This window comes from Aquarana catesbeiana, linkage group LG01 (genome assembly GCF_042186555.1).
Source record: "Aquarana catesbeiana isolate 2022-GZ linkage group LG01, ASM4218655v1, whole genome shotgun sequence".
Classification (NCBI taxonomy): Eukaryota; Metazoa; Chordata; class Amphibia; order Anura; family Ranidae; genus Aquarana; species Aquarana catesbeiana.
The window spans coordinates 611,864,974-611,887,857 of NC_133324.1; the positions used below are offsets into that span (position 1 = coordinate 611,864,974).

Sequence of the window (22,884 nt, forward strand, 5' to 3'; positions counted from 1 at the left end):
GCGCCCTTTTGCACATCCTCCTCCCTCTCAAAAGTGCATAGGTGCTATTTTTTGGCCAACTGCTAATGCACTTTTTCTCCTCCTCATCTGCTAATTCTGCCATAGAAGAAGGGTTTCCGAAGATGCCTATCACTTCCAGCTCCTGGACAGCGCATGCTGTAGCAAGCAAGGCGGGACCACTTGCTAATAGAACCACAAGTAGCAGACTTGCTTTACTGCTGATCTGTGAAACATATTAGGTCCTAATAAAAGGAGGCAGTGGCCAATAGTCTTTTAAACAAGATAGAAAGGACAGAAAGCTGAGCTTTGATACTGCCGAGAGCCACACACCGATCCAGTCCCGGCTATTTTCCTATACTCCACTACAATTTTTTGTGTTTTTCATTTCTTTACCATCTACAGATTAGCATTTTAATCTTTTTTATCTAGTAGTTCTTCATTTTGTTTTCCTTGTAAGGCTGTTCTTGCCCTGTTTAACCAGCCCCAGAAGGATGTGACCCCTTAATGACCAGGCCATTTTTTTTGCGATACAGCAATGCGTCGCTTCAACTGACAATTGCGCGGCCGTGCGATGCTGTACCCAAACAAAATTGACCTCCTTTTTTTTCTCACAAATAGAGCTTCCTTTTGGTGGTATTTGTTCACCTCTGCGGTTTTTATTTTTTGCACTATAAACAAAAAAGACCATCAATTTTGAAATTTTTTGGAAAAAAAAAACAGTTTTTTTACTTTCTTGCTATAATATATATCCCCAAAAAATATATAAAAAACAAATTTATTGATCAGTTTAGGTCAATATATATATTTTTGGTAATAAAATCACAATAGGCATATATTGATTGGTTTGCGCATCGCGTCTACAAACTATGGGATAGATTTAGGGACTTAGGGATTTTTTTTTAATTGTTTTTACTGATAATGGTGGCGATCTTCTATGCTATCTTCTATGCAAAGACCGATGTACATCTATGGTGGTTTGCGCAGGAGAGCTGACCGGCCACAGTATAATAGCTGATCAGCAAGCAGTTAGGAAAACTAAGCGGGCAGAGATCTCAAAGTGTTTGTAAACCTCAGACATGAAATATGAACAAAGCATATCCCTCTAGAGTGTGTACTGTTCTTCTGCTATCAGCATGGATCACTTCTGACAAGTTTTCCTGAAACCAAGAGAAAAATGGTGACAGGGGAGGGACCCCCAGCAGATTGACAGCCACAGCTTTGTTCCTGTGTGACAAAGCAAGGTCCATAAAGAAATTGATGAGCGAGTTTGGGGTGGAGGAACTTCACTGACCTGCTCAGATTCCTGACTAGGGATGGGCGAACGGTTCGGCCCGAGCATAAGTTTGGGCCGAACTTCGTTTGTTCTGATGTCCTGCAAACACCGAACAATATGCAGTGTTTTCGGGGCAAATCGAAAGCCACCGGAACACCGTTAAAGTCTATGGGACATTAACATGAAAAATCAAAAGTGTTCATTTTAAAGGCTTATATGCAATTTATTGTCATAAAAAGTATTTGGGGACCTGGGTCCTGCCCCAGGGGACATGTATCAATAAAAAAAAAAAATTTAAAAACAGCCGTTTTTTTCGGGAGCAGTGATTTTTTTAATGCTTAAAGTGAAACAATAAAAATGAAACATTCCTTTAAATATTGTGCCTGGGGGGTGTCTATAGTATGCCTGTAAAGTGGTGCATTTTTCCCGTGTTTAGAACAGTACCACAGCAAAATGACATTTCCTAAAAGAAAATTGTCATTTAAAACTGATCTGTAATAAATTGTCAGGTCTCGACACTATAGATAAAAATCATTGAAAAAAAGAGCATGGGCCCCCATCCCCAGTCCATTACCAGGCCCTTTGGGTCTGGTATGAATATTAAGGGGAACCCCGAACCAAAATTAAAAAAAAAAAATGCGTGGGGGTCCCCCTAAAATCCATACCAGGCCCTTCGGGTCTGATATGGAAATTAAGGGGAACCCTGCACCAAATTTTTAAAAAAATGGCGTAGGGGTCCCCCTCAAAATCCATAAGGGGAATTCTAAGGATTCTAAGGGGAACCCTGCGTCAAATTTTTTTAAAAAATGGTGTAGTGGTCCCCCTCAAAATCCATACCAGACTCTTATCTGAGCACGTAACCTGGCAGGTCGCAGGAAAAGAGGGGGGAACGAGAGTCATTTTGCTGTGGTACTGTTATAAACATGGGAAAAATGCGCCACTTTACAGGCATACTATAGACACCCCCCAGGCACAATATTTAAAGGAATGTTTATTGTTTCACTTTAGGCATTAAAAAAAATCACTGCTCCCATTTTTAAAAAGATTTTTTGCATTGATACATGTCCCCTGGGGCAGGACCCAGGTCCCCAAACAATTTTTATGACAATAACTTGCATATAAGCCTTTAAAATGAGCACTTTTGATTATTCATGTTCGTGTCCCATAGACTTTAACGGTGTTCGTGTGTTCTGCCAATTTTTTTGCCTGTTCTGTATGTTCTGGTGCGAACCGAACCGGGGGGTGTTCAGCTCATCCCTATTCCTGACCTCAAGCCAATAGAACACCTTTTGAATGAATGAGATCGGAGACTGCGAGCCAGGCCTTCTCGTCCAACATCAGTGCCTGACCTCACAAATACGCTTCTGGAAGAATGGTCAAACATTCCCATAGACACACTCCTAAAGGATTTTTTTTTTTTTTTTTTAAATAACAAACATGTCTATACTTACCTGGTCTGTGCAGGAGTTTTGCACAGAGCAGCTCCGATCCTCTTCTTCTTCTTCTTCACCTATTAGTAATGGCATAAATAGTTTTTAAATTAAAATAAGTGAAGATACCATAGCCCATTATAGCCCATAACCTCGCTACAGAGATTGCAACACTCACTTTAAAATAAAAGTCAGTGACAATATTGTTACTGTTGTTTGTGATCTGTGTATATAAATTTGATGTTTTGGAGGTGGTAATAGTGTTGTTCTACAATGATCATCAGCACCTATTTAAGAAGAAAAGTGAGGCTTACTTAAAGCCTGTTTTAACCCCGTTTTTGGTGCACTAGTATGCTGCAAATAGGTGCACTATAGGCAGTTGCAGGTGGTTTGTAGCGCTTCCCTAATCACTTGAACGTGACAGGAGAAATAGTTTTTTGCCGTGGGTGCGAAGTAAAGCACCACAACAATGGCATGTAAACACCTCCATCTGCTGCCTTAGCTGCTTAACCACTTCAGCCCCGGAAGGATTTACCCCCTTCCTGACCAGAGCACTTTTTACAATTCGGCACTGCGTCGCTTTAACTGCTAATTGCGCGGTCATGCAATGCTCTACCCAAACGAAATTTGCGTCCTTTTCTTCCCACAAATAGAGCTTTCTTTTGATGGTATTTGATCACCTCTGCCGTTTTTATTTTTTGCGCTATAAACGGAAAAAGACTGAAAATTTTGAAAAAAAATGATATTTTCTACTTTTTGTTATAAAAAAAATCCAATAAACTAAATTTTAGTCATACATTTAGGCCAAAATGTATTCGGCCACATGTCTTTGGTAAAAAAAATGTCAATAAGCGTATATTTATTGGTTTGCGCAAAAGTTATAGCGTCTACAAACTAGGGTACATTTTCTGGAATTTACACAGCTTTTAGTTTATGACTGCCTATGTCATTTCTTGAGGTGCTAAAATGGCAGGGCAGTACAAACCCCCCCCCAAATGACCCCATTTTGGAAAGTAGACACCCCAAGGAAATTGCTGAGAGGCATGTTGAACCCATTGAATATTTATTTTTTTTGTCCCAAGTGATTGAATAATGACAAAAAAAAAAAAAAAAAAAAAAATTAACAAAAAGTTGTCACTAAATGATATATTGCTCACATAGGCCATGGGCATATGTGGAATTGCACCCCAAAATACATTCAGCTGCTTCTCCTGAGTACGGGGATACCACATGTGTGGCACTTTTTGGGAGCCTAGCCGCGTACGGGGCCCCGAAAACCCAGCACCACCTTCAGGATTTCTAAGGGCATACATTTTTGATTTCACTCCTCACTACCTATCACAGTTTTGAAGGCCATAAAATGCCAAGATGGCACAACCCCCCCCCAAATGACCCCATTTTGGAAAGTAGACATCCCAAGCTATTTGCTGAGAGGCATGGTGAGTATTTTGCAGCTCTCATTTGTTTTTGAAAATGAAGAAAGACCAGAAAAAAATTTTTTTTTTTTTCTTTTTTCAATTTTCAAAACCTTGTGACAAAAAGTGAGGTCTGCAAAATACTCACTATACCTCTCAGCAAATAGCTTGGGGTGTCTACTTTCCAAAATGGGGTCATTTGGGGGGGTTTTGTGCCACCTGGGCTTTCCATGGCCTCCGAAACTGTGATAGGCAGTGAAGAGTGAAATCAAAAATTTACGGCCTTAGAAAGCCTGAAGGCGGTTCTTGGTTTTCGGGGTCCCGTACGCGGCTAGGCTCCCAAAAAGTCTCACACATGTGGTATCCCCGTACTCAGGAGAAGCAACAGAATTTATTTTGGGGTGTAATTTCACAAATCCCCATGGCGTGTTTGAGCAATATAACATTTAGTGACAACTTTGTGCAAAAAAAAAAAAAAAAAAAAAAATTTGTCTCTTTCCCGCAACTTGTGTCACAATATAAAATATTCCATGGACTCGACATGCCTCTCAGCAAATAGCTTGGGGTGTCTACTTTCCAAAATGGGGTCATTTGGGGGGGTTTGAACTGTCCTGGCATTTTATGCACAACATTTAGAAGCTTACGTCACACATCACCCACTCTTCTCACCACTTGAAGACAAAGCCCTTTCTGACACTTTTTGATTACATGAAAAAATTATTTTTTTTTGCAAGAAAATTACTTTGAACCCCCAAACATTATATATTATTTTAAAGCAAATGCCCTACAGATTAAAATGGTGGGTGTTTCATTTTTTTTTTTCACACAGTAATTGCGCAGCGATTTTTCAAACGCATTTTTTGTGGAAAAAACACACTTTTTTAAATTTTAATGCACTAAAACACACTATATTGCCCAAATGTTTGATGAAATAAAAAAGATGATCTTAGGCCGAGTACATGGATACCAAACATGACATGCTTTACAATTGCGCACAAACGTGCAGTGGCAACAAAATTAATACATTTTTAAAAGCCTTTAAAAGCCTTTACAGGTTACCACTTTAGATTTACAGAGGAGGTCTACTGCTAAAATTACTGCCGTCGATCTGACCTTCGCGGTGATACCTCACATGCATGGTGCAATTGCTGTTTACATTTGACGCCAGACCGACGCTTGCGTTCGCCTTAGCGCGAGAGCAGGGGGGACAGGGGTGCTTTTTTTTTTTTTTTTTTTTTTTTTCTTTATTTTTTTTTGCTTTTTTATCTTATTTTTAAACTGTTCCTTTCATATTTTTTTTAAATCATTTTTATTGTTATCTCAGGGAATGTAAATATCCCCTATGATAGCAATAGGTAGTGACAGGTACTCTTTTTTGAAAAAATTGGGGTCTATTAGACCCTAGATTTCTCCTCTGCCCTCAAAGCATCTGACCACACCAAGATCGGTGTGATAAAATGCTTTCCCAATTTCCCAATGGCGCTGTTTACATCCGGCGAAATCTAAGTCCTAAAATGCTCGTAGCTTCCGGTTTCTTAGGCCATAGAGATGTTTGGAGCCACTCTGGTCTCTGATCAGCTCTATGGTCAGCTGGCTGAATCACCGGCTGCATTCTCAGGTTCCCTGTTGAGACAGGAGAGCCAGAGAAAAACACGGAAGACGGTGGGGGGGGGGGGCATTCCCTCCCACTGCTTGTAAAAGCAGTCTAGAGGCTAATTAGCCACTAGGATTGCTTTTACATGAAAGCCGACCGCTGGCTGAAAAGAATGATACCAAGATGATACCTAAACCTGCAGGCATCATTCTGGTATAACCACTCAAAGTCGTGAATGGCGTACCTGAAGACAAAAAAATGGTTAACAATAAAGCACAGTAAACGGTAAAGTATAAAAAATTGCATACCTGAAAAGCAAACATGATAAAACATAATAACAATAAAACATTGCAGAATAGAATACAGTAAAAAAGAGCAGAACACCAGAGAGAGAATAGAGAGAGAGAGAACAATAAAACGACAACTATTTTTTTTTATTTTTGTTTGTGTTTTTTTTTTTTTTTTACACTTTTTTTTTGTAACTGTAACTTTTATAACTGTAACCGGTTCCAGGTTCGGGTCTCTCAAAATGCGATGGCATCTTGGGAGACCCTGTGAAAGTGTGTCCTAGTCTGTGCAATGCTGTACCCTACGCTAATACTCAACTAGTGAATGGTAGCGTTCAAAACATTCACCAATGCAAAGACCAGGATTATCAGGACAGGAGGGACAATAATAGCGGGTGTCACGTCTATATACGCGCTTGCTGCAGACACATCTTTTTTGGGGGGGTTCGTTGGGTAGGGGTACTCGGGAGGACATATAAATGCCTCTCATGCAGCCGACTGCATTTGGTTGGGGATGTGAATGGGGGAAATACGGGCGCTGCAGAAGTGGTGGGTTCCCAATTAGGATTGGCGAATGCAGCAGGAAGGGCATTATGGGCACGACGGGCCTGTGTTTGTCTTTTTGGTGGCAGCGGGACACTACTTGTGCTTGCCACCTCACCAGCTTGAACTGCACTTATGGGACTCGCCACGTCACCAAGTGTTACTGCAGTGCTGGTATGACTACGACTGGGGTGTACTAGGCCGCTGGTGCTTGCCAGTTCACCAAAACGCTACAAAAAAAAGTGACAGTGATCGATCGATACTGCACTTGGGTGGGCTGGGCTGGGCCGGGCGGAGGGGCAAAACGCAGGTGCTAGCAGGTATCTGGGCTGATCCCACTAACACTGCGTTTTTGGGAACCCTAAACTGCTGGGGACGCTAGTATAGATCTGATCGGATCAGATATTGATCCGATCAGATACTATACCACTAAGGGAGGTGTACGGTGCGTGCGTGGGTGTTAGTGGTACTGGCGCTAATCTGACGCTGCTTGGGGCTGGTGCTTGCCAGTTCACCAAAATGCTACCAAAAAAACTGTTAGCGATCGCAGGGATCAGGCCTGACTCTGCGAACGCTGCAGTTATGCGTTTAGTGTTTTGTAAGTGACAGTGATCGATCGATACTGCACTTGGGTGGGCTGGGCGGAGGGGAAGAACGCAGGTGCTAGCAGGTATCTGGGCTGATCCCGCTAACACTGCGTTTTTGGGAACCCTAAACTGCTGGGGACGCTAGTATAGATCTGATCGGATCAGATATTGATGTGTTCAGATACTATACCACTAAGGGAGGTGTACGGTGCGTGCGTAGGTGTTCGCGGTACTGGCGCTAATCTGACGCTGCCTGGGGCGACGCATATCACCGCCGGGCGATCAGGGGGCTAAACCTTTATTCGGTAATAAACGGCGGGTGCCCTGACACTAAAAAAAATAAACGAACTAACCAGCGTCACCCGTAACAGTTATACGGTGATCAGTGGTGAAAGGGTTAACTAGGGGGCAATCAAGGGGTTAAAACATTTATTAGGTAGTATATCGGGGTCCCTGTCGCTATAAAACGCTGACAGCGAACCTAAATATTTACGTTCCTAACTAGCGTCACCAGCGACACTAATACAGCGATCAGAAAAATGATCGCTTAGCGACACTGGTGACAGGGGGTGATCAAGGGGTTAAAACTTTATTAGGGGGGGTTAGGGGGGTACCCTAGACCTACAGGGGGCTAATACTAACTGTCCTACCACTGCTAACTGTCACAAACTGACACTATGCAGTAATCAGGAAAAAAACAAAACAAAACAAAAAAACCTGCTTGCTGTCAGTTTGTGACAGGGGGGGGGGGTGATTGGGGGGGGATCGGGGGGCGATCGGGGGGGGATCGGGGGTGTTTAGTGTGCCTGGCATGTTCTACTGTGTTGTGTGTGTGTTGGTGCACTTACATGTCTTCTCTCCTCGGTGCTGGAACGGAAACTGGCCAGCCGAGGAGAGATGACATCACATCCTCTGCCTCTGTGTACTATACAGAGGCAGGGGATGTTTCTCATTGGCTGGGAGCGATCGCGAGGGGGGGGCCACGATCGGATGGTCTCCCCCTCGTCTCTCAACTCTCCCAGCCAAACGCAGACCGCCGCTGGCACCGGGGGGGGGTCCGATGGGACCCCCCGCCCGCGGGAAGGCAATCACGTACCAGGTACGTGATTTTGCCTGCCCGTGCCGCTCTGCTCACGTATATATGCGTGAGGCGGTCGGCAAGTGGTTAAGGTGGGGTCGTTTGGGGGGCAATAACAATGCAGCTAAGCTACATGTTTACAACACCCTCCAACCACAAGTTTAAACAAGCCATAATTGTGCCAGTGGATGCAGATTCACTGACAGAGCTCCACATCCATTTTGCAGCTGTGGATGGCTCCCTAATTCTTCATCCAAGACTCTTCTACTAACCAGTAAGTCAGTTGACGGCTGTGGAAGTATGGGGTTTCCCACCTGATGACCAACGGTCAGACTTATTCCCCGTACACACAATTGGACTTTCCGACAACAAAACCGTGGATTTTTGTTCGAAGGGTGTTGGCTCCAACTTGTCTTGCATTCACACGGTCACACAAATGTTAGCCAACAATTACAAACGTAGTGACGTACAAGACGTACGTGATGTCTCCATTACGAACGCTAGTTTTACAAGACCGAGCGCTTCCAGCTCGTACTTGATTCCGAGCATAAGTGGACTTTTTGCAACAGACTTGTGTACACGATCGGAAAATCCGACAACAAAAATTTGTTGGTGGAAAATTTGAGAACCTGCTAGCCAACATTTGTTGGCGGGAAAGTCCGACAACAAATGTTTGATGGAGAATACACACGGTCGGACTTTCCACCAACAAGCTCACATCCAACATTTGTTGTCGGAAAATCTGATCGTGTGTACGCGGCATTAGGCTGGCCATACATGGTCGAATTTCGAAAGAATTTTCCTTTGAAAATCATAAAATTTGTGTGTTTTGTGATCCGATGGTGCCACCATTGATTTCAAAATTCGGCCAACCAAGCCTTCAATTTCACCTCATGTTGCTACAGAAAAGAATTTTCATGGCTGGGAATCTTCTTTTCTTTCTGGGAATTTTCTTTTCTTGCACATTTCTTTTTCGATCACATTTCTTGCACAATTCTCCCATCATTGATTAGAAAATCGTTTGTTTTTCAAAAAATTTCCAACATGTCCGATTACTCAAATCGGCTGTTGCTGCAGCCCACTAATGGTGTGAAATACGAACGAAAATTCTTAGATAAGATTTTTGAAAGAAAATTCTTTTGAAATTCGACCCATGTATGGCCAGCCTAAAACTTCAAAACACTTTCAGGTCACCTGCAGAACCTGAGGCCTGCATAATGTAAGTAAAACATAGTCTGTGCTGCTGAAACACTAAGGATCTTGCATTGGCTTCATCATATCACCCAACTGCACTCTTAAACTGCATCTTTAATATTATAATATCAATTATAGTGCCTGTCTTGAAAAAGACCAGTCAGCAGATCACCTCTTATTAGCAAGTTGTTGGCAGTGAATCATTTCCTTGATGGTTTTGAACGTCCAGAAACGACAGGTCATTAGGAACCTTTGTATTATTATGGCACCCCTAAATGCTTTCTATGATATTATGTAGGTTCATATTCTAACCTCCTTAAAGGGCAACTGTAGCTAATACTTATACATTCTTTAGCCTTGATCCGGTGATCTTCACTGTGTGGCTTTGCGCTGAACCCATTTATTTCTGTGGAAAACTTACTTATGGCAGCCTCAAGAGGCTTTACCAAAGGGATGAATAGGGCTTGAGTGTGTTTGTGCAGTATGAAACGGGCATTTTCAGAGGAAAGGCTATGCAGCTTGAAGAGGGGCCACACAATGAAGTTTGCTGAATTGGGGCTAAAGGCAAGTATAAGACCAGCTGGACAGCACTCAGGAGGATGGGGGACCTAAGTAAAAAAAAAAAAAAAATGAATCTACAAATACCTTTGCTCTTCCTGGGACCAATTCTTCTTCGTGATCTCTGATATTACAGGGACTTCTGAGAAACCTTCTCTGGCCATTTCCCCTATTGCATTTGGCAATGGGAACTGAATGTTTCCCCACTTCATCCAGAATGATTGTAATGATTGCAGAAGATTGCACTGAAAAATCACTCTCAAAAGCATTTCACTACTTTCTGCACCTGAAATGACATCAACCATTGCTCACATGTATCATATACCTTTTTTAACCATGAATTAAAAATATGTGAACTATAAAAAAAAAAAAGTTAAACTACAGTTGTACTTTAAAGAAACCCTTCATCAAAGGTATACAGGGGCTTCAACTGCTGGCCTTTTCTGTAAAGTTGCTCTCTGAATGCAGGCTTGGGGCATTTTTTCTGCTAAACATTGCTCTAAAATATGAATCCAAATGCCACAATGTGCATGAACTTGAACGTGTAATATAGAGCTGCTTTCAGAGTCTTTTTTTGTTGTTGCAAAAAATGCTTCAGCGATTTCTCTGCCCATGTGTGTGAGGCCTCATACTTTAAAGCGGAACTTAATTGTATCTGAGCTCCACAAACTAAAAACGCTAGATAGCTTATTCAAAGCAAACTCTCCCATCCAACTAAGTCACCACGCTTTATTTTGTTAAGAAAGCACTTTGAAAAACACACCACACCATCAAACAAGCAACTTATTTGTTTCGGAAAATTGAAACATAATGACCACTGCAAATATAATGTGCATGCAATATGCATGTGCAGGCTTGTTGTGTGAAGATCTAGAAAGGGGAGAAAGCTTAGAAGCCATTATGGAAATTGTAGTTGTGTTACTTGCAGGGTACTACTGTAGTGCAACAGGATTTGTGATCGGCCAATTGGTCAGACAGAAGGTAGCTTTAACTTGAAATTTATTGAATAGAAATAGATGCATAGAAACTGACAATGCCAACAGAATGAGAATAGCAAAGTGAGATGTACATAACAATAAAATATACAACAGAGAATGAAAAGTTTGCAATAACATGGCTGCCCTGGAGCAAATTCCCTAAAGGGTTGCTAGGTGGCAGCAGTCACTACTAATGGATACTTCTGTTGCCCATAGGACAACACCCCTCTCATGTCAAGGAAGGGCGTTTCTGGTAGTCCAAGTGGGCTAGTGAAGGGATCGCCAAAGCTGCTACACAGGGTAGTATTAGACTACCCCACCTTAGGCTTGGCACTCAAGGGCCCTGAAAGCACAGTGCTCTATGTATTGACTAGGACTTTGAGGGAAATTACGTGCTCTTGTACTCAAACCAAGAGTCCATATGTGGAATTCCCGTCTAAAGCAAACTAATCTTGAAACTATGCTGTAGAAATAGGAAGAGATAGCCCAGCTGTCACCACCTCTGTGGTTAACAGGTAAAAGCAGCTTCCGCTCGATTCATTAAGGCCAAAACTAGCACCTATGCTAACTACCCTGTGGAAGAAAGATCTAAAACCCTACCTATTTTGAGGGTGATCCAGTCTGGTCACGTGATCTCCCCTATGTCAGCTGGCGCCAGCTACAGAGGAGTGGAGAGAGTGCTCAACAATGGCTGGAATGCCTGGGCCGTGAAGTCGCCCATAGGCTTACTATGGCCCATCCATTGTTGGACACAGTGAGTTGATTACGTGACTAAACTGGAGTGGCCTGAAAATAGGTAAATATACAGATCTTTCTTACTCAGGGTAGTTTGTATACTGTAGGTGTTAGAAGGTGGGTGGGAATAGTTTTAAGATTAGTTAGCTTTGGCCCGGAATTCCACTTTATTGAGAGTTTTTCATTTATTTTAAAAGTTTTAATCAACCAGTTCAACGTTGTTCTCATGCAACAATGAATACCGTATATCCAAAACTGTGCTGTATGCATTTTAAGTATCTCTTTATTCTGTGCTGTATGTTTTATGTACGCAAAGAAAACATTGAAATGTGTCTTTTATTTTCTCTAGGTTCAGTGTAATACATCTGAAACCAGCAATACGTCCAACTGTTTCCTAATTGAAAACGATCACACCAAGTTGCCTATTTGCAAAGGTACTATTGTTATGAATGTTAGAATTATGAAGTAATTTAGTGTATCCTAGTAAGGATGAGGTCCAGGTTTGTTGCTTTCATGGGTTCACAAAAAATCGAGCACATTTGAGGTTTGGGGCCCCAACAAAATAATGCAGGGATTCAAGTATGTGCTACCTGGCCTTTATGTCAGCTCACTTAGAAGGGTCATTATGGAGGCTTTTAGATAAACCAGCCCCCTCAATATAAACAAGTGGGTTCTTAGAAGTACGCTAAACACTTCCCAGTGAATGGCTGTGCGGGGGGGGTGTCAGCACAAATCTGATCATTGGCGGACAGTCAGAGAAACTGACGGCACTGAGATGGATGTGCTCTAATTCCTAACATAGTCAGTCTGTCTGAAATCACACCAACAGCAAAGTTGTGCAGTGGCTAACACTTCTGCCTAGTAGCACTAGGGTCGCTGGTTCAAATCCCAACCATGACAATACCTGCTTGAGGTATGAATGTTCTCCCTGTGTCTGCGTGGGTTTCCTCCGGGTACTCTGGTTTCCTCCCACACTCCAAAGACATGATAGTAGGTTAATTGGATGGATTCTGTCTAAATTGCCCCTTGTATGTATGAATGTGAGTTAAGGACCTTAGATTGTAAGCTCCTTGAGTACAGGGAATGATGTGAATGTACAATATATACAGTATTTTGAGGGGCAGCAAATTGACACTGTTATACAAGCTGTACACTCACTGCTTTACATTGTAGTAAAGTATAATTTCTTCAGTGTGGTCACATTAAAAGATATACAGGAAGTCCCCGAGTTGCGAACGACTCCTACTTACAAACAGGACGGCGGGCACATTCGACGGAACCTTTTCGACAGCGGGCACATTCGACGGAATCTTTTCGATGACGGACCCTTTTTGACGGAGGGCACATTCTACGGAACATCGGAAAACGACGTATCTGACGTTCTGCCCATGCTGTTCTGACTTACGAACATATTCAACTTAAGAACAAACCTACGGTCCCCAGCCCGTTCGTAACTCGGGGACTGCCTGTAATAAAATATTTACAAAAATATGAGGGGTTGTACTCTCTTTTGTGAGATACTGTATATACAATATATATACTTACCTGAGCTCTGCCTTCTGAAGCATTCCGTAGACATGAGTGACATCAAGGTGCTTCACCACTGCCTCCTTGGATAGCTCGAAATTCTTGAGAATACACCCCTGCCTTTGGCTGGAGCATATTACTGAGGGATTTTAAACTTCCAGGTATCACAGAAGGCAGAGGTGAGGCACAGTGATGTCACCTGCGCCTCCTTGAGACACTGGAAGCTGTGTTGAGATAAATACTTAGCCTTTTTAGATCACTTTTGCAGTGGGGGGACTCTCAGCTGCATAAGAGCTGGGGGGGGGGGAGAAACAGTACACTGAGCTGCCCAATGAAAGGCTGTGCAGGGAAGGCGTGTAAGGACAAGTCTGATCATTAGAGGTGAGCAGGCTGAGTTCCCAGCATAGCTAAAGAACTGACCATGGTGTGTTCCCCTGCTTAGTGTGGTCAGTTTTTAATTGGAAAGTAGAGGGACTGACAGGAACCTCAGGGATTTCACACAAAGGAAGCAATATAAAGAAAACAGGATACTTTTTCATAGGAGTACATGCTACAAAAGGCACATATCAGGAATATGAAACGTTGGGATAACAAACACTTTACGTTTACGTCTAGGATTATTTGTATTGACTGAAGTTCTCCTTTAAGTTTTGTGTTTTTTATATCGTTAACCTGTGACAAGTAAAAAAAAAAAAAAATTATTAGAGAATGGAGGAGTACCTTCTCTAGTCTCTGGTACTCACACATGATTTGGCATGTAAAATATTCTAGTCTGATTCCCATCAACTTTAAATACATTTTTTATTTAGTTATTTAAAAGGGACATTTAGTGTTTCATTGACATTACAGCACATAAATCTCCTACTTCTGGAAGGTAGGAAGAAGAAGATCTGGAAAACTATTGACTTGATTGAGGATATGCTAAGTGAGTTTTAAGGGTAAATATAATGGTAATGCAGAGAGGTCTGTATAAGAGATAAAAGGAATCCTTGCCTGCAAACTTGGAACCTTTCACAGATGTAAAGATCATGGTCATGCTTAACTTATGAAACCTGCTTTTGAAAAAGGCGAACCAAACATCAAGGAATCATAAGCCATCAGAGGAAGTCTTCCAATATGCATTTCCTCAATGTTCTAACAGATGACATTTTCTGATGCAGTGTGTGGTAGAGGAAGTGAGTAGGGATGAGCTCGGCCATGTTTAGTTCCTATTTGGAACCCACATGACAGATTCTTGACAGGCTTGCTCGGGTGGGTTCGGAATAGGATCAAAGCATGCCCAAGAATTGAGTAGTGTTGAAAAAAATCGAGTAGTGAAAAACTTCCTATGTGGCTTCTGTGTTTACAAGTGGTAGCGGGAAGTCAGTGAGCCATCACAACTGCACACTGAATATAAAACACATTGCACACAAAACGTTGCACAACTTAACCCTACCAGCACAGAAAACTCTTGTTAAATAATAAAAGATAAAAGTAAAAATAAATAAATGGCAGTACAAGGGGTGGTCCGTTTGAATCAACCCACGGCACTACCTGCCTGAAGCTTGTATTTTCTTTCTGTGCCTGCAAGGGTTTTCACACACACTCCAAGGACATGCTGATAGGTTAATTGGCTCCTGTCCTGTCTAGTATGTGTATGTATGAATGTGAGTTAGGGACCTTAGATTGTAAGCTCCTTGAGGGCAGGGACTGATGTGAATACGCTATATTACCAAAAGTATTGGGACGCCTGCCCTTACACGCACATGAAATTTGATGGCATCCCAATCTTAGTCCATAGGGTTCAATATTGAGTTGGCCCACCCTTTGCAGCTATAACAGCTTCAACTCTTCTGGGAAGGCTGTCCACAAGGTTTAGGAGTGTGTCTATAGGAATGTTTGACCGTTTTTCCAGAAGCGCAATTGTGAGGTCATGCACTGATGTGGACGAGAAGGTCTGGCTCGCAGTCTCCACTCTAATTCATTCCAAATGTGTTCTATGGGCTTGAGGTCAGGAATAGGGATGGGCCTAACACCCCCCGGTTCAGTTTGTTCCTCCACCCCAAATTTGCTCATCCATGTCTTTATGGACCTTGCTTTGTGCACTGGTGCACAGTCATGTTTGAACAGGAAAAAATATATATAGTGCGCTGTCTCAGTAAGTGTCAATGAGTCAATGCCCAAAATGAACAAAATATAGTACATAAAATAAGATAAGGATATAAACATATGCACTAATAGAATCATATATATAACAACATTGCATAAAACAAAAAACAATAAAACATTTAAAAAGAAAATATCTGACTATATGAAACAATGTGCTAGATACCAATAAGGTGAAATCTAGTGTACAAATATTGTAAAAAAAATAGTCCCAAGTAAATTCCAAATGATGATTGAATTGTTCACAGCTAAAAGATCAATCAGTGTTGCTGCCCATATAAAGCTCCAAACTGTCTCCGGCTCCGGGATCACGGATGGATATAGGGATGAAAAGAGGACTAATAGTGTATTATTGCTAAAACATGCTGTTTATTTAAAAAGAGATAAAAGCACAGGTACTCGTAGTGGCGTGGCCGCCTGCATTGCAGTCCATGCACGCTGACATCATGGCTTTCTCCAACCGACGCGTTTCCCCTCTGAAGACTTCAACTAGGATTGGAGCTCAGCTCACGGGGTCATATCCATAGCTCTTATAGCAAAAGGGGAACCGAAAATCTCTGTGGCTTGCAACAGTACCCCTGGGCCAGGAAACAAAACTACTTCCTGTAACCTCAAATATCACAGATGTGGTACGTTTTTTTAAGGAATACAATGAGAACAGGATACTATTTCATACAAGTACATTGTACAGCAGGCGCATATCAGGAATATGAAATGGTGGGCTTACATATTCGTTAATATGTTGTTTTTCAAATGTCACAAAAGGTAGGTAGTGTTTAAAGGTACACATTTTTGTTGCACTGTCAAAAGTAGCTAGGTACTATGGGGTAGAAACAGGTATAAAATATGTTTAAAAAAAAAAAGGCCTGTCTTTCTTACTTACAAGTACTGTACACCAAAGGTTGGTACTGGATTGATGGCCTGGTGGATTCCCGGATGGGCGTATTCTCACTTCTCCACTCCTTTCCCTTCTTTTCTTTCTTTCCCTTTTCTTTTATCGCTTTTTCTATCAGTTTACTCTGGTGCCATTTCAGTTCTCTGGTCGAACCTCTATTCCCAATTTAAGGTTTCTGTCTAGCTTTTATATGTGACAAGTTAACTTAAAGGATATGATGATGATTTCAATACATTCCTTTTTTTGATGATCTCATGATAGACGTATAAGCCTATTGTTTGGTGCCATTGTGGCTCCTATATTTGTTATAGTTCATTTGCACTAATATAGTTATCACCTGCCCAGGTGGTAGGGTGGGCAGGTGTAGTCCTGTTTGACCCCTCCATCGGGCCGGCAACATTGGTCTGATGCAAGGCCCATCTGTCGCTTGGCCTTTTTTAAAAACATGGCCAATATTTGGCCATGTATATATTATACAGTATTACTACATGAGACTCTTTATAGTTGACCATCTTGGCGTAGTTTCTCATACCTACTTACGGACTTTCCATGGGATCTTGGCTGAACCCCCCTTCCTTCATTTATGTTATTGTCGCCATTTTCTTATATATTGACTATGACGACCGTTCCATTTTGTACTTAATTTAGCTACTTTATAATGTTTTTGTTATTACCTGAAATTTTAATAAAAATGATTGATACAGAAAAAAAGGCATTTTGCTTCAGTAAAATCAGTTTCCAAAAATTACAGTAAATATCATGTTACCATTTTTGGTTTTATATTTTTATGATTTTTTTTATATATAATTGAGCAATTTGATTGTGTTGTCTAAAATAAAACGTAAAAAGGCATTTTTGTGAGAGGAATAAACAAAATGTAGCTTAAAATACAGTTGAGTTAAAAATCAGTTATAACATCTGTCGCTAGAATTAGAGTTGGGGCAGTGAAATATAAAACCAAATATAAAATGGGCAGATTTACTTTCACTGGTTGACTAGGTGACAAATGGAATAGAAAATGAGTTAAATCAATAAAAAAAACCCCACCAAAATGTATGTGAATACAGTAATAAAAATTATTTGTCAGGAATGTTGGAGGTTTGGATGAGGAGGAGTGGTGAGAAGAAGTGTTGGAAGCCTGCAAACAAGTTTCTCACAACTAGACTGAGTCATACAGTTATATATTCTACACAGGTCCTATTTGCCACCAGTTCGGCTATCTAGATTTAAGCCCAACTATAGCCCTCTGTGCCCAATATGCTCAAATGTCTCAGGCATGTTTAATCTCCAACTTTGGGCTTTCCCCATGATGCCCCAAGGTTACTGACTATTTATTGCTAGTAAACAGATAGAACTCACTTGTTTCCAAGCCTTTTCTCCTACTATGTTGGATTCTTGGCTGCTTCATGTCAATGCCTCTCCTCCACAACTCATATATACAGTAGCTGCAGAGGCTGTCCTACTAAATATCAAAAGATCTGGAATCAATGGACAGTACATCCAGAAACCTGCAAGTTATCTACTATGCCATCTTAATGTTTACACTTCATGAGGAGACTCTTTCTCCCATCTCAGGCCACCCAATCATTGGAGTTTTTTTGGTGGGGGGATGCACTCTGATAATCTGCAGTATTCTTCTTTTTGGCTCTAATGTTCTGCATCACCACACCCAAAGCTCCTATATAAATTTGGAGCACTAATCAGCGATTATTGAAAATGAGCACTATGTACTTGTACAATCATAATTTACCTTTTGTTTTGTTTTTATCTTTTGTTTTATTTGTAATTGATTCAACTAACCTTTTTTTTTTTCAATGTGAAAGACGATTTGTCAGGATGATGTTTATTTACAACATAAAATGATCTCTCTACAGAAAGTTGCACAATTAATCTTGATGGTGACAAAGAGCACTACATTAAAATCCGCCAGAAGTATAAAGAAAGTGTTTGGAGTGAATGGAGTCGATCAGTATATATTCCTGCAGGTAAACTTGATTAAAAGGGAAGGTATAACTTTTTTTGTATATATGCTGTATGTTATAAATGTACTATATCCAAAAAAAAAATACAAAATACAAAAAGTTTTAATGTTAGATTAATATGAAACATTGCATATTAATAATTTTTATTTTTAACATGTGCAACCAACAAAAGGTATAAGTAGCACCATGCTAGCTTTCTGTTTGCTATGTAAAGCCTGTATTGTTTACAGAACTGCATAGCTAGAATTTGTATTCCACACACATGTGAATGATTTAAAGGAGGGGACATACTTCCCTTTTTTTTTATGCCCTGTTCATACAGCTCATTATAGGCTAAAGCGGTATTAAACCCAAAACCAATATATAGAGGCGATGGCTGCATTTGTTTTATTTATTTATTTAGATGTTTTTATGTTTTTTGCTCTGTTTTCACCTGGTGATCTGGCCAGTAACACACCTCCTCGTTCTGGACGCTCTCCTCCCCCCGCTTTGCCTCCTCCTCGAGTGTAGCTTTTGATTGGAGGAGGAGAGCGGTCATGTGACCATCAATGAAAAGCAGAGGATAGTCACATGACCGTGCCCATGAGACAGCGGCGTTAATGGGGTATTAAGAGGTATTTAGAAGCTTTGATTTACAATGAGAGTGACACAGGAGGAGCGGTGTATGAGAAGGAGCTGGCAGTGATGTTTTCTCAACTTTAGAGTATGCTGGCAATGCTGTCCCAGGAGACTGGGGATCTCCTGGGAGTGCAGGGGGACATTATAATGAAAGGGAGCTGTGAACTGTGCAGGGAAAGGGGCGATGTGCTTTGCAAGGGGTCCGTGTGCTGTGCGGGGGTCCATGTGCTGTGCAGGGGGTCCATGTGCCTTGCAGCGGTCCGTGTGCTGTGCAGGGGGCTGTGGAAAGCTTTTTTCCTGAAACTTCCCTCTTAAAATTAGGGTGCGTGTTATACACCTGTGTGTGTTATACTCTGATAAATATGGTAGTTACAGCAACAGTTTTTCCTTTTGGGCATAGGCGTTTGCACAGGGTGTGCCAGGTGTGCCTGGGCACACCCTGTGTGGTGCAAATTCCCCTATTTAAACCCCTGATATTTCACTAAAGTCCCCTAACGGGGCTTCTAAAAAATTTGTAAAAAAAAGAAAATTGTAAAAAAAAATTAAATAATACAAATAAAAACTACCAATACCATCTACTGCCCTACTGACACCAATCTCTGCCCTACTGACACCAGCCTCTGACCTACTAACACTGTCCACTGCTCTACCGATATTGTCAGTATACATACACATGCAGTGGCATACCAAGTGGGGGGCGAGCCGCCTCGGGTGCCACACACTGGAAAGGTGTCAGCTCGGCGCCCCCCTCTGTGACTAAAGGGGTGACAGCGGGCAGGTTTAGACAGCCGCGCAGTGACAGGACAAGTTAGAGCATGGAGAGGTGAGCTGCAGTGGCGTTGCAAGAGGGGGAAGGGGGGTGTGGGACACACCCGGATGATGCCCGTCGGCTGGGCCCAGGGCAACACTACTGCCCCAACGATCCCCTTCTCTCATGGCTGCGGGCTGTCTGAGCAGCTCTGAGTAGTCCCAGCTGTCTCACACAGCTGAGCAGAGTGAATCCGCCTCCCCCTCCTCTCTGTTTATGGTTACACAGGGGGAGGGGACCTGCTGTGCATGTCCCGCGCTGATCTGAGGTACTGAATGAGGGGGGATCTGTAGTGAGGGGGGGTCTGTACTGAATAGGGGGGTCTGTACTGAAGGGGTGGTCTGTACTGAATGGGGGAGTTTGTACTGAAGGGGGGGTTTGTACTGAATGGGCGGTCTGTACTGAATGGGGGAGGGGTCTGCACTGGGGGGTCTGTACAAAAGGGGGGTCTGTACTTAATGGGGGTCTGTACTGAATGGGGGGTCTGTACTGAATGGAGGGTCTTTACTGAATGGGGGGTCTGCACTGTAGGGGGGTCTGTACTGAATGGGGGGTCTTCACTGAATAGGCGTCTCTGTACTAAATGGGGGAGTTTGTACTGAAGGGGGGGATCTTTGTAACCAGCAGGGGGTCCAGAACTGTTAGGGGGGTCTGTGTAACATGCATGGTGTCCAAAACCTGTTAGGGAGGGGGTCTGTGTAACATGCAGGGGGTACAGAACTGTTAGGAGGGGGGTCTGTGTAACATGCAGGGGTCCAGAGCTGTGGGGGGTTTGTGTAATTTAAAGGGGTCCAGAGGTGCAGGGTGCTGTGTAATGTAAAGGGGTCCAGAGGTGCAGGGTGCAGTGCTATGTAAAGGGGTCCAGAGGTGCAGGGGGCTGTGCAATGTAAAAGGGTCCAGAGGTGCAGGTTGCAGTGCAATGTAAAGGGGTCCAGAGGTGCAGGGGGCTGTGTAATGTAAAAAGGTGCAGGGGGCTGTGTAATGTAAAGGGGTCCAGAGGTGCAGGGTGCTGTGTAATGTAAAGGGGTCCAGAGGTGTAGGGTGCTGTGTAATGTAAAGGGGTCCAGAGGTGGTGGGTGAAGTGCAATGTAAAGGGGTCCAGAGGTGCAGGGGGCTGGGTAATGTAAAAGGGTCCAGAGGTGCAGGGTGCTGTACAATGTAAAGGGGTCCAGAGGTGCAGGGTGCTGTGTAATGTAAAGGGGTCCAGAGGTGCAGGGTGCTGTGTAATGTAAAGGGGTCCAGAGATGCAGGGTGCTGTGTAATGTAAAGGGGTCCAGATGTGCAGGGGGCTGTGTAATGTAAAGGGGTCCAGAGTGCTGTGTAATGTAAAGGAGTCCAGAGGTGCAGGGTGCTGTGTAGTGTAAAGGGGTCCAGAGATGCAGGTTGCTGTCTAATGTAAAGGGGTCCAGAGTTGCATGGGGATGTGTAATGTAAAGGGGCCCAGAGGTGCAGGGGGCTGTGTAATGTAAAGGGATCCAGAGATGCAGGGTGCTGTGTAAAAGTAAAGGGGTCCAGAGGTGCCGGGTGCTGTGTAAATGTAAAGGGGTCCAGAGGTGCAGGGCGCTGTTTAATGTATAGGGGTTCAGAGGTGCAGTTATGGAGAGGGGGTACACATTAGTGACAAAGAGATATTGAAGGATGCAGAGGTATGCATGGGGTACAGTGGAGTGTTTTTACATTTTAACGTGGGGTTGTGCCAGATATAGGACTCGCCCCGGGTGCCAAATGCTCTAGGTACGCCCCCGTACACATGCACATACATACATATGTGTTTGAGCTCTGAGGCACAGACCCTAATGCAATAGGCTGCGCACACCTATGCTTTTGGGATTAATAAATAAAAGCTGATCATTGTTAGCACCCTGTCATTGGTAAATGGTTTGTCTCTTCCCTGTAACTGATACAACCTGCAGGGCAGCTTGTTCTTTTAAAAAACAGACTTACTGGCTGGATCACGAGCTGAAAATAGAAGAATTAAATCCTGAAAAATAAAATGAATGCAGCCATCACATCTAAGAATTGGTAAGCTGCTATATATTAAATGTTTGCTTTTGGGTTTAATAGTGCTTTAAAATTAGGCTTTAGAAAAGGATCAGTTGTTTTATGGGTTAACCCTGTACTAAATGAAAGAGAGAAACTCAATCGCAAACAATTATAACAAATGTTCACATAAAGCAAAATCTGGGTAGCAGAACCAGAGAATAGAGTGAAGATTTGTGCGTTCAAGGCTGCTCCATCCCCAAATAGTACATAGACAGAAAGTATCTCCCATGGGACTTTGTTGCAGCCAAACACAATAATATGCAAAAAAAATTCATAAAAGTTATCTATTTATTGTACAAATCGATAAAATATATATGTTACAATCTTTGCGTCATTAAAGATGTGCAATGGTATACATTTGAATTATTACTACTAAATGTAATGGAATTCTAAGAAGATATTGATCACAGTATATCGCACAGTGTTCAGTATTTTGTTTTCTCGACTTAAAGTTTATTCGTTTACACCATTTGCTTAGCTGTGGAATATTATATATTCTCATATGCTTCTGAGTACTGACACCTTAGAATCACACACTATACACAGATTGTAGTATTTTGTGTTTGATTACTCATTGTCAGCAGTGCAGCATCTCTCTCCCTTTTTTCTTAGGCCCCTTTCACACTGGGGCACAGCAGGGCATGTTACATGGGGAACAGGGCAAGGCACATTATATGGAGGGCACTGTAGGGCATGTTACAGGGGAGGAACAGCAGGGCACAGTACATGGGGGGCACAGCAGGGCATGACACCTTAAAGGGGGCACAGCAGAACACATTGCATCAGGGCAGCAGAGCACATTGCTTGGGGGGGCACAACAGGGAACATTACATGGGGGGCACAGCAGGGTGCATTATATGGGGAACAGCAGGGTACATTACATGGGGGGGGGGCACAGCAGGGCACATTATGGTAGTGGTTTCCTTCATATGCAGAGTGGTGCAGGAAACCTGCTGTGAGTCCTCTTATGGCACACTGCTCCTTGCCAACCCTCTTCTTCTGTCCATCTCAGGTGCTTGTATGTGATATCACATGGGGTGGACGAGAGGGAAGAGGGAGGGCCGATGGGGAAAAGTGTGCCATAAGAGGACTCACAGCAGCTTTCCTGAACTGCTCTAAATACGAGGGAGGAGCATTTCCTAGTGCCAGCTAGGTGGGGGTATGATTTAACCGTCACCTGCCTGTGATTGACAGG

General features: G+C 42.6%; 1 protein-coding gene across 2 annotated transcripts in view; it reads left to right on the top strand.

The window, feature by feature from the left end:
- Positions 1-22,884, top strand: part of IL12RB1 (interleukin 12 receptor subunit beta 1) — a 144,179-nt gene that overhangs the window by 41,538 nt on the left and 79,757 nt on the right. For both annotated transcript variants that reach the window (XM_073599691.1, XM_073599697.1), the window contains exons 5-6: positions 12,021-12,105; positions 18,113-18,223. In XM_073599691.1, coding sequence (XP_073455792.1) covers positions 12,021-12,105; positions 18,113-18,223 — 196 coding nt within the window. The remainder of the gene's footprint in view (positions 1-12,020; positions 12,106-18,112; positions 18,224-22,884) is intronic.